The 13,189-nt window shown below is 43.7% G+C and overlaps 1 protein-coding gene across 1 annotated transcript in view; it reads right to left on the reverse strand.

The window, feature by feature from the left end:
• Positions 1–13,189, reverse strand: part of SPTLC1 (serine palmitoyltransferase long chain base subunit 1) — a 68,102-nt gene that overhangs the window by 43,494 nt on the left and 11,419 nt on the right. Inside the window, exons 4-5 of the mRNA XM_083187756.1 lie at positions 12,553–12,646; positions 10,565–10,637 (exon numbers count right to left, since the gene is read on the reverse strand). Of these exons, the coding sequence (XP_083043882.1) occupies positions 10,565–10,637; positions 12,553–12,646 (167 nt within the window). The remainder of the gene's footprint in view (positions 1–10,564; positions 10,638–12,552; positions 12,647–13,189) is intronic.

A 13,189-nucleotide genomic window follows, 5' to 3' on the forward strand; every position in this document is an offset into this window, starting at 1 on the left:
GGTACAAACTTTATTTCAACACGGGGGGTATGTAGTGTGTATGTAGTGCTTTAACACGTGTAAGTTAAAAGGAAAAAAAAAAGCTCCTGCGCCAAAAATTGAGCACAGATGTTGGTCAGTAACGTCCGTCACTGATCAGCGCTCAGCGGCCACAGGACACCCACAAAATCACCGTGGGTGTAAAAAAAATTTAAAAAATAGACCCCACAGCACCCTCCAAAAAAATAAAATAAAAAAAAACTGCTGATGAGTCAAAGGCAACAGGAATTTGATCCAAAAAAAAAAAAAATTAGATCAACTCTGTGCCAAAAATGCTGATCAGTGATGTACGTCACTGATCAGCGCTCAGCGGCCACAGGACACCCACAAAATCACCGTGGGTGTAAAAAAAATTAAAAAAAAAAAAAAAACCACAGCACCCTCAAAAAAACAACAACTGCTGATCAGTGATGCAACACTGATTAGCAGTGAGGGGCAGCAAGCACACAACTTTTGGTGCAACCTGACAGGGTATATATAAAAAAAAAAAAACCTGCACCCCAAAAAAGTTGCTGATCAGTTAATTTATACTGATCAGCACAAAAGGGGGGCAGCAGAGACAAAATTATATCACACAATATTATATTCTCTGACACAATGACGCTGCAGCAGCAGCAGCACAAGCACCAGGAAGCAACAGCAACCAGGAAGCACCAGCAGCTGGCAGCACGGATGCCACCAACGCTGATCAGGTCAGTATAAGGGGACAGATGGGCACGGAGACCGCTCTGCACGCTGTTCCTGACCGGAATGGCGGCTGCAGGGCTGTCTCCGTTATTTTCTGTGAGGTGTAATGGCTGTGATTGGTCCGTCGGTCCGACGGACCAATCACAGCCTTGGGGGCAGGTGGGGTGACCACCAGTGAGCCCTTTACACCCGGTGGTGATTGGTGCTGTACTTAACAGCACCAATCACCACCGATCCCTGTGTTACCGAGCGACGTTATTCGCCGGTACACAGAAAATGCTGTAATTGGTTGTTCACATTTGAACAGCCAATCACAGCGATCGCCGATGGGGGCGGGGCATCGCTGCCCCCCCTGGGCCACGAGGGAAGATGTCTGCTGTCAGGGACAGCAGCTATCGTCCCTCTGTCACCGCGTCTATAGACGCGGTGACAGTTTACATTCATGACGTACATTTATGCCATGTGTCGGGAAGTACATCCCGACGATGACGTAAATGTACGTCAAATGTCGGGAAGGGGTTAAATAACTCTATGGTAGTTGTTGTCACAACAGGTAACACTCCTTACAGGCGCCCTGCCTGGCCTAATGGATAGGGTACTTGCTTCCCATAGGCACAGTCTGGGGTTCAAATTGCAATGGTATGTTACAATGTGACTTCATGCAGGAGCAATTTTTCTTAGCGATCATTCTAGACACAAATGGCTCAGTGTGTACAGGATAGGGGTTAAAGTGAGGGTTAACTGGGTTCATTCACATATAATAGTGAGGTGGAACTAGTTTGACCTCCACCTTGGCCCTGCACAGTAATTCTAACAGAAAAGCATTCTAGTTTGCAGGGGGATGCCAAATACCCTACTGCTGGTCCTGACTCTGCCTAATGGGGGGGGGGGAAATTAGGTGGCAGAGGGAAACAAGTTCCACCACCGCTCCAGCACCACTTTAAGCCCTGGTACAGGCTATGGTGAAATGAGGACCCGCATGTCGACATTGCAAACTCAGATCTTTAGCACATGCATGGCAAAATCTAGTTTAATCGCTTAGCAAGTGCATACAGAACACTGGTTACTACATATCACTTGGCACACATCACCATGTGTGTATGGGTGATCTAGACACAAGGAAGCTAAAGGGAAATCGCTTAGCCTACATTGCTTTGTACAGAACGCAAAGCACACATTGCCCCATGTGTATACCCCTTTAGAATGGCAAGCAGTGATTTGGCTTAGCAAGAGTAGCCGAGGGCGCTACATGACGTTTGGATGCTAGATGTAAAAGGACACATCAGTATCTGAAGAACAGCTCATTTACAAAAAAAAAAAAAACTGCCTGGTGGTTATAAAATTTGGCCACTCAACAATTCATTTTGGTGTTCTTGGTATGTATATTAGTCTTACAATACTGTGAAAAGGATCAATATCCACTGACCTCTGTACCAAAATAGAGGCAACTGCAGCCTCAAAGCTATTGATACAAACAAAACGTGTAAAGTACAATGAAATAGTACAGGTTGAGTATCCCTGATCTAAAATGCTCAGGACCTGAAGAACTTTGGATAACGGATTATTCCGTATTTCAGAATATTTTTGTATTTCAATGATGTATCTTGCACTTAAGTTGTACAAACATTTCAAATACACAAAAAGATATATTTTTTGTGCATAAAACAAGGTTTCAAAACATGAAACAAAGTTTGTGTACTATCTCAGATACTGAATTTAAATGCCAAGCAATCATTTTCTTGCACATATTTTGTGCCAGTGACATATGTCCCCAGGAGTGCCGTTACAGATGTCCCCAGTAGTGCTTTTAGAAGGAAAAAAACAAAAATCTATTTCTGGAATGTATGGTTTTCGGAATAATTTGGATAGCGGATATTCGGATAAGGGATACTCAACCCGTATCTGGCAGTAAGGACACTAATGCTGGGTACACGCCACAACAATTTGGGCTCAATTCCCTCCAAAGTCGACAAGTCTAAAGACCGATCATATGCAAAAAAATAAAAAAAAATAAAAAAAAAAAACACACACAGGATTGTACATGCTTCAAATGCGCATTCCTGCCAGTCGTTTGGTCGATTTGGAGATTTCACCTGCTGCAAATCGTGTACTCCAACACAATTGAGCAGCCATCGTACAATTTCAGGAAACCGTTTCATGATCGTCGCATGATTATGGTCGTTCTGGTGTGTACCCTACATTACTATTCACATACACGTAAACATAATAAAAAGAGTCCTAAATGTAATGGGTCATTAAGTGCATTAGAAAATATTTCTGGTTTAGGAACATTGGTTGTATAAGACAGACAAGGTCCATCTTTAAATGTTGTCATTTGAAAAATTCTGAATGAAGCTTTTAAACCTGCTTTGTTAAATATACAATATTGCTCTGCGCCTCTCAAAGTCCAATGGGTACCGGCGGCTGACTACGGCGGAGACGGAGAAGACAGAGAAGATGACGGGATCTTCGCCAGAGGACCTGGGTGAGTAAGATTTCTTCGGATCCGGGACCCTGGACTCTTCAGCCCTGGAGCCCTGGAACCAAGGCACCGGACCGGACCCAGGGACCTACCGACGGGCTCAAGATAGGCAAGTATCAGTATGTATGGGCTTTGGATGCATAAAAGTTTTATTTTCAGTGTGTGTCAGTGTGTTTATTTGACTATTTTTTTTCTGTGGAACTGCAAGTGCCAGCGGGCCCTTTAATGCCCCGCATGCTGGGACTTGTGGTTCTCCAAGTCCCAGCATGCGGGGGAGGCTTGCTGGGACTCATAGTTCCACAGTAAAAGACAACAGTTTTTATTCTATTTTTTTTTACACTTCAATCAGCCCGGTGACCACCGCACAGGGTCACCGGGGACAGCACCAGGCTTCAGCCTGGTCAGGTAAGTCCTGGAGGAGGGGGGGGACCTTTATTGGGGGGGTCCCCACTTCCCCAGGACCCCTGGCCAAGCTGACTGGTCAGAGGGCTGAATGCTTTGGCCGGGGGGACTTGTATAAAAAGGTCTCCCCCCCGGCTGTGGCATTACACTGCTGGCTGGTTTGGCCTGGGGCTGGTTCTTAAAATACGGGGGACCCCTAGTCATTTTGTCCCCTGTATTTTGGGAACCGGACCTGGAGCTGGTTTAAAAAAAAAAAAAAAAAAATCAGCGAAGCCCTATTTGTCGGGTTTCCTGATTTTTTAATACCAGCCCCGGCTCTTCAGCCTGGTGCTGGTTACAGCCGTGGGGGGGACCCCACGTAGTTTTTATTTTTAACGGGTAAAAGGGTGACTAAAATATAGACGCATAACCCATCTATATAGAAGTTTAGTCACCCTGCCGGCTGAATAAAATTTAGACGCACAACTCGTCTATATAGAAGTTCAGTCACTCTGTTGGCTGACTAATTTCGCGTATATAGTGGTTTGCTATAAGTATGCCCAGCCCATTATGATAATTTTGTTTACATATGACGTGTCAATAGCCCAAATCGAGACAGTGTGTACGGTGGTACAATCTTTTTCTTGTGACTGTTTGGACACGAGTACATCGGACGTCGCAAGCAAAATTGTACAGGTGTGTACGCGCGTATCGGCTGTTGTTTGTGGACGGTCCGACGGGTCTGCGGTCGGTCGGAAGAAAACAGGGATTGTATAGATGTGTACCCAGCTTAAGAATCTCAGTGTTTCATTAAATAGGCTAAACCTAGATAGAAACAGAGTCATTACGGAAGGCTATAAAATAACAAAGCCGGCTCCATCATCTGCAGAGCAGAGTCTGCCCATTCTCACAGTGTACGGGCACTACAGACTTCATACCCTCCACTATGCAACAGCACTACTACTTATACTCATCTGTACATTACTATATTGCATCCATTTGTTCTGCAGTAATGAAGCAACTCAGTATATTCAAACTTCAATCGTTCCTGTGAACATTGTTTGTTGTGCTTGGTGCACTGTAAATCTGCGTTTGATAATTTATGAGCAGACATATACGATATATAATTGTAACCATACTTTAAACAGCAGTCCATCCTCATTTCCAAATGGTAAGCCCTACCATATGTACGCACATTGCAATAATAATGCAGTCCATGACTTCACTTCCCAAGTTAGCTTTCAAATGGAAGCTTTAGATAAAACCACAGCAAACATGGAACTTTTTCATTTAAAAAAATTAAATAAAATGAACTCTTGTAACGTACATTAAAGATTTCCGCTTCAAGTTTTATACACTTAACGGTCTAAAATATTCAGAACATTGTCTGGGTTTTATTATGATTGAATTAGGTCAAGAACAACTATTGAGGAATGTTTATTACATTTGGGAAGAGTGAATGTCATATGCATGGTTACCAGTCCTCCATATTAGAAGTAGGATCAGCGGTGGACTCCTAACCAGATCTTTCCTTGTGTAACATTAACCAATAGGGAATCTTGTCCACCTAACTCAAGAGCTATTCAGTTGTTAAGACCCCATAGGCTAGTGAGATTTGATCCAATTTGACCAGATTATGAAAAATCAGGCCGATAAATCAAACAATCTCATGTGTTTGACATCCTGTCCGACCTGATGCACAGTCCCATGCACATCGGATCGGAATCTGTAGGTTGGGAGGGCACAGAGGTGGTGGGCAGGGGAAGCCAGGCAGCAATTGGACTTAAAAAAAAAAAAAAAAAAAAATTATAAAAAACACCATACAAATGAATGGGCAGCCAGTGATTGGCTGAGAGCTTAAATGGTAGGATGTTGGCCCATTCATATGTAAGATGGGCTCCTGGCTCATGACTCCCCTGTTCGGCTCTCTGCGAACTCCCCCCACAGATCACGGCTCCCTTCGTCTGCAGCATGTGATAAATCGCATGCGATTTATCACAAGCAAAACTTGGGACATCAACTGCCTAATCATATTCTAGTCCTCCCAGGGAGTTGTCAGGGAAATCAGGTCCGACTTGTCCTTTGGACAAGATGGCCTTATGTATGGGGGCATTTACATTTAAATGTCATGAGAACAAAATCACATTGGTATATTCTGGATCCTAATTACCTTTAATATTATAGTTAAAACTTGCATTCAAATAATGTGGTAGTTTTTGTGAATATTCTAAATTGCTCATATGACACTGCAACTCAAGGACATAACAAGAAAACCGATAATTTCTGTATTGTAAAGATTTTTCCGGTCAATAACAATAACAGTTATAAAATAGTGTTCATTCTAGCACCCGCCATATTTGAAATCCCATGCCGTTCCTCTTCCCTGCCTGGGGTGTCGCTGTCTGCTGTAGTGCTTCTAGCACAGTGTGGTCTGTATATCAGCACTGATATGCAAAACAGACCTGTGCTAGAAACACCAGAGCCGACAGCGACTCCCCAGGCAGGGAAGAGGAACTGCATGGGTTTTCAAATATGGCGGGTGCTAGAATGAACACTATAAAAATAAATAAATAAATAAATAAATAAAAACTGACCAAGCTAAGGTTCATATCATTCAGTAACTGGCCTAAAGTAAATTTTGAAACCATGTATTCGGTTGACGATTCAGTGCAGCATGATTGGGTAGAAGCCGCACCATGTGGGCTAAATAGCCTCAATCCTGTGTTTATTTTTGGGATGCATGGAACCTAGATGCCCACAAAATACGCTTAAAAGGAATTTTTAGGAATCCCTTCACCATTTGAACAATTGCAGGGTTATTTTTTTTGCTTGTTTAAAGGAAAAATAGTATTTTGGCTCCAGATTTAGCTAATATTTCATCAAATTTATTTAATAAGTATCACTTACAGAAGTGCTTATGCACCAGACATGTTACACTAGTTTGGAGAAAAAAGGAATAAGTGGGAGAACACATTAAACAGTAGAGGCTTAATGTGCAGGGCACACTTGCACCTTCGCATACATTTATAATACTAGCTTTTGTCTAAAAAAAAAAAAAAAACTCAATGCTAGCAGAGTTGCACCTTGCACAGGACCTGTGGGCTCACTACGCCAGACACCTCCTGCTGCACGAGGCTATATGTGTGAGGACACATCTGTATACTTCATTTTGTGCCTCAGATAGTGAACAAATTACCTCAGGATAGTCCATTGAAATATTTTAGAGGATAACAACAAGTGGCAAATCAGATGGACACATACTAGCTACACTCCCTTCCTTAAGACCATTGGTCTTCTGAATAATGTTTGGGTTTAAAGGCCCATACAACAATATATGATAGCTTTCCAATCTGGCTGGTTGGAATGAAAATCTGGATTTTTTGGGGGAAGAATTTACAATAAGCCATTTGCACCCCAAAACTGGAAAATGGACAAAAGAAGTAATCGGCATAAACTGATTTAAACAATTTGTCCGATTGACCATTTTTGTCTGTTTTTCATGTTTAGGAGCAAATAGTCAATTGTGATTTGCTCCCAAAAATTTGCAGATTTTTGGGAGCAAATGAAAAGATAATCTTATAGTGTGTATGGGCCTTAATACATAACTGTGGGCCAAATTCAATTTGTGGTTAAATCCAGCAGGCTGCATTTAACAGAAATCCAAGTTAAGTGCCCTTATAAAAGGTGCTGCAAATGCATCAACTAATATGCTCAGGATGAGTTTGGTTCATTAAGTTGAGAGTAAAAACGTTGACCACAAAATGTCGACTTGCAACGGTCGACACAGAAAAAGGTTAACACTAGGTCAGACATAAGTATGACAGGAACATCTAAATAATACTGCACAATGAGTTGCAAATAAGCTAGTAGTGTAAAGCTGATACAATTAGCCTTCTTTATGAGAAAAAAAAATTATGACATTTCAAAAATACAATAGTAGTAAGTCGGGGTTAGACATAGGGCTACAAGTGAGTAAGTTCATGGTTGTTCCACTTTTTAGATAAGTATTAGGGTCTTAATCAATGCATACCTTGGCTTTCCTAACAAAAAGCTGTTACACCACATTTACAAATGTGAAATACCACAGGGAATGAGATACTCTGACCATAGGCATAACAAGTAATTCAAGGGGAAGAATAAAAAAAAAGTTTCACAAAAATCCCCTATATTTATCAGTTTTATTCACAAAGAAAGTGGCTAAGGGTCGCCTTCTAATGGGCATGTATGGTATTGCACACAATCACACATATTATATACTAGGTGATTTATCGTGCCCTACGGGCGCTCTTCACACCGTCGTAAGGGGCTCCACCCACTTAACATGTGAACGCCTTTAGTGTGTGAAATCTGGTTTGTATTATATGGAGGATTACCTGTATTGGTACTATAGTTAGAGGTTTCATTTTTAAGATGAAAAGGGAATTTGATTGTGAAGAGGGTGTAGGGTATTTTGTTGGTATGAACAGTGCTTACAGACGATGGTAGTCTGTGGTGTTGGTGTGGCTGGTTGCAGGGGTAATGCGGAATGTAGAGGGGCAGGTGCAGCATTTTGGCAGGTGGATGTGGGGGTGCTGTGTGTGGTGAAAGGGGGAGGGGGGCTTGGTGTCGTTGGAGGTGCATGTGGATGGTGTGGGTGTGTGAGGTGCAGGGGTGAGGGTGCTGTAGTTGGGTTGGGGGTGGGTTAGGGAAGGGGTTTGGGCATGTTGTGGATGTGTGAAAGGCTGGTGTAGAGTTGGTGGGGGAGGGGCAGTTATCGTGTTTGCGCAAGTGGATGGCAGGGTGCTATGGGTCGTGGTGGAGGAGCGGGTGCAGTGGTGTGGTGTGTGTTGTAGTATGGTGTGTGGAAGAGGTGTGCAAGTGTGGCGGAGGTTGCTTGTGGGTGGGCTAGTGTGAGGTGCGAGATAGTGTGGGTGGTGGAGTTACACGTGGGGTGATGGTCCGTGTGGGTGGTGTGTGTATGTGTGATGCGTGGGTGCACCGGTTGCGAAACATGCATTTGCGGGGGTGCTGTGGGAAGTGTGTGGTGTGGTTAAGAGACAGATGGGTGTGTGGGTAATGTGGGAGGGGGATGGGCGGTTGCAGTGTTGGTGCTGCTTGTTGCGGGGGGTACTGCGGGATGGAGAGGGGCAGGTGCAGTGTTTTTGCAGGTGGATGTGGGAGTGCTGCGGGTGTTGGGGGGTGATGTTGTTGTAGGTAGGGGTGTGGTGGGTGTGTGAAGGTTGGGTGCAAGGGTGTGAAAAGGCATTAGGGTGTGGTGTGTGTTGTGAAGTGGCGGATGGGGGGATATTGTGTGTGGTGGAGTGTATGTGGGGTGGTTGGCCATGTGGGTGGTGTGGGTTGGTTAGGTGTGGTGGTGCACCGTTTTAGTGTGGTGCATTTGCGGTGGTGGTGTGGGTGTAGTAGCAAGGGTAGTGTGTTTGGGGGAGGCATGGGTGCATCGGCAGTGTAGGTGGGGGATGGGCGGGTATGGTGTTACCATGGGTGGGTGCATGGATACTTTGAGTTAAGGAATTTGGGGTGGAGGGGTGGAGGGGTGGCGTGTGTTGGTGTATTCGGACTAGGAGGGGCTGGTGCAGTGTTTTTGCAGGTAGATGGAGTGTAGTGTAGGTGTAGGAGGGGCGGTTGTGCAAGTGAATGCGGGGTTCCTGTGGGTGCTGGAGGGGCGGGTGCGTTTGTGTTGCGTGCGTATTGTAGTGGTGTGGGTGGGGGAGGGTGCTTATTGGTGTGGAGGCGGTGGTGGTGTGGGACGGATGGGCGCGTTGGTAATGCGGTAGGGTAATGGGCAGGTAGAGTGTTGTGGGGGTCTAGGAGGTTTGAGTGGTGAGGGTGAGTGCATTAGTAGTGCGGTTGGGGAAGTGGGGTACGTGGAGTGGCTGCAGGTGGGTGACAGTGTACAGTGGTAGGGGTGGGTGTTCTGCAAGATAGTTAGGCTTGCGGGGAGGGGGATGTGTATACGCTTGCGGGGGTGTACTGTATAAATAGAGTTAGGCTTTCGGGGTGAGGGAGTGTATAGGCAGAGTTAGGGTGTGGGGGGTGTGTGTGTGTGTGTGTGTGTGTGTCTACTAACCTGGGCTTAAAAGGAGGCAGCTTTTGGGGGACAAGCCGGACCAATGAAGTATTGCACCCTAGGAGGACCTGGGAGGTATGTGGCTGTGCTGGTGCCTCCCCATCACTGCATAATGTGTGTGAACTGTGGGGATGTGTGCACATGATGGGGAACTTTTTCGGTTCCCTGCTGCAGCTGAGCTATAGTGTTTGTGAGGACTGGAGTCTGTGACTGTGTGTATAACTCCACCCATGACTCCACCCAGCATTATACACACAGTCACAGGCTGACAGTTGTGGCCAAATATATAAGAGATATAATATAACTCCCAATAAAACCCCAAATGTGAATAAAATGTCTAACCCATGGGTCCTCAAAACTGCGGCCCTCCGGATGTTTTGAAACTACAAATCCCAGCATGCCTTGCCACAGTTTTGCTATAAGGGAGTGTTAAAACTGTGGCAAGGCATGCTGGGATTTGTAGTTTCACAACATCTGGAGGGCCGCAGTTTGAGGACCCATGTTCTAACCAATAGTGCAAAGTGTAGACAATCCACCAAGTATATAGAATCCCCCAGCCAGACACTAATACTGGATATGGTATAAAGCTCTTTCTTTCCTTCTGGAAGCTTCATAGGTCAAATAATGGAAAAAAGAAAAAACACCTCATAGCACATAAATAAAGGAAACATGGAGAATTTGTTGCCGGTTGAGTAAAGCCAACATAACAAAGTCCAGTAAGAAACCTGGAGGTGTGACCTGGTACATGTTCTTTTCTCTGCGTGTCGAGTGAGAATTATCAGGACAGACAGGCTTTTTTATTCTCTGCAGGTTTCTAAAGAAGCAGTTTGTGGAATAAGATTTGAATACAATAGGAGGCGCCTCTCATCGGTTCTGCAGTGACCTTAAGACATAACATAGGTACTCACCAAATGTACCGTAAAACCCTCTCGGGCCACATGTCCCAACACCATACTTCCTAAGTGATGCCAATGCTGCACTCTAAAATGATGGCGAGAAGAAGAAAAAAAAAAAAATTGATATGGAAAAAAAAAAAAAAAAAGACATAACAATAACTACAGTACTTAACAGGCAATTACAGAACATGATGGTTTTTTTTTATTTTACAGCAAGAAATTACCACAATAAACAAATAATATATTAAACAAACCAAATTAATTTTGCTGTATTGCAGAACACTGCATGATTAACATGGCAAAAAGCCAGCAGCAGCAAAGACAAACTTTAAAAAAAAAGATCAAACACTTGTGTAAACTGAAGAAAACAATTAAAAGTGTAAAGTATAGGCAAAATGATCATGTTCAATGCCCTAGCAATTTCTAGCTGTAACCACTTGATGTAGTACAACAAATCAGAGTGTCATATGGGGCACATCAACTGGTGTGTACCCGCTATGTTGCTGATGAAGCACGCTCCCACGCATCATGCTCAGTTGGCTGCCACCAGCACTCAGATGCCGCCGGCATTGGCAAGTGTGTATGCACTTGCCGATGTAGACTCCAGTCTCCCACAGTCTATGGGCACACAACGCTCAGCATATACCCAGCTTAAGGTGGGTCATTCAATTATTGTCCGATTTTTCGACCAGTCGAAAAAAAAAAAAACCTCAGCCTTTTTTGCCCTTTTTAGGGCGAATTGGATTCAGTATAATGCTCATGCAGATCCACCACAGTCTAGTACTACTTTTGGTAAAATTTGTGAGTGTTTTAGAAGACTATTATTGGGTCCATTTTCACCCATGCCAATCCATTCCCACCCCCTCCCCCCCAAAAAGTGAAATGGCATGGGTGAAAATGTACTCAAAAATACTAATGAATACGAAGTGGCTAAATTAGTGCCTTAACCCCTTCGCTGGTAATCCCGAGAATTTTCTGGGCTATGCCTTACTGCCCAGACTGGCAAGCACGGAGAATTCTTGGGATTACCGCTTGTTAGAGCCAGGCAGCACCGCTGAGCTGATGGCTGAAGCTGCCCGGCTCAGCGCTGCCCGGCTCCAGGTGCTTGGCAGGGTGTCCCCTTCCCCTCCCCCGGCTGTGTGACGGTCTATAACTGTGCGGCAACGTCACGCCGGTTGCCGGCGCTGCCTGGACCTGGAGACACAGTGGTGGTGTATTTTTTTTTTTTTTAGGGAGCCCTCCCCAGAAAAAACTAGCCCAGTGGGGAGCGCTCCCTAAAAATAAATAAATAAAAATAAATAAATAAAAACACACCACTGAAGGGGTTAATGCACGTTTACAATAAGCATACCATATTGTACTAAAGAAGAGTTTACCACATCGGAATGAAAAAAGTACGAAGAGCATAAACTTAAATATATTTCTGACATTATTTACAAATTTGTAAAACTGGCCATACACAGAAAGATTTAATTTATGTACCTGATTGTTTTAGATAAACCCCACACATAGCTATTAGTAAAATCCAATAAAAATCTTATCCTTATATAGGATGGCGATAGGACAGAATAAAAAAATCCTGTTAGTCAATAAGTGGATTGACCCAAATGGGTGCCGGACGGGTTGGAATGGTAAAGTGGCAGGGAGCATAGCAAGCCATGCAAGGGTATGTGCTACATTTATTGGGGGGTCCATGTGCTCAGGTGTCTACAAAAACACACAAAAAAAAAACCAAATAAACTGAAAAAAAACCTCATGTCAACCTTGTGCATGTTGACCATTTTCATGTCAACCTAGAAAAGGTCTAGCCTTGGATCCATACCCAAGCCGACCTAATGAGCCACATTAGAAGTGCTTAACCAAACCATTGATCGTGCCATCTGCTGGTCATTTTGTATAACCAGAGGACCAACTCAATGAGCCAGATGCAAAGAGTCATTGCTGAAAATGGGACATGGCATTGGACTTATAAAACAGAGAGAAACAATAATGCTACTAACCTTAACTCTATCATTATCAAGCAGACCAAGAAAATTGAAAGAGGCAAAGTTGATACATTCTTTTCCATTTACAATAATCTTGTGATTTGGTGGCCTGCAAGACAGATCATAACGGGAAACAATAGTAAGCTAATCCAGGAGTCTCATTACAAGTATTATTGTACAATCTGTCATTTGTTTACATTAAAAGGCAATTTAGAAACACAACAGAAAATATTGGGAAACAAATGTAACAAGCTCCAAAAGTGATAAAGTGGAGAGTGATAAACAAATATCAATCAGCTCCTAACTGTCATGTTTTAGACTGGGTTTTAAAAAAAATATTAGGAGTTGATTGGCTGGTTGTTTATCACTCTCCACTTTATCATTTTTAAAGCTTGGTGCATCTTTTTCACACATCCCAGAGCAGGTCTGATTTTGGTACTTGTTTCCTAGAACGGCCACAACGATTTAGATCGTTGTGGTCGTAAGATAAAAAATCGGATCGATCGCATCGCATGCGATTTGGTCGCATACGATGCGACCGATCCGATCGACCGATTTTTCACCCGATTTTTTTTTTTTTTTCCACCAGATTTGTTTAAATTGCCCCCCCAAATGTTAATAAGTGTGCTAGACCCCACGATAGACGTGAACC

The sequence above is a fragment of the Crinia signifera genome, chromosome 1 (genome assembly GCF_055691185.1).
Source record: "Crinia signifera chromosome 1, ASM5569118v1, whole genome shotgun sequence".
Classification (NCBI taxonomy): Eukaryota; Metazoa; Chordata; class Amphibia; order Anura; family Myobatrachidae; genus Crinia; species Crinia signifera.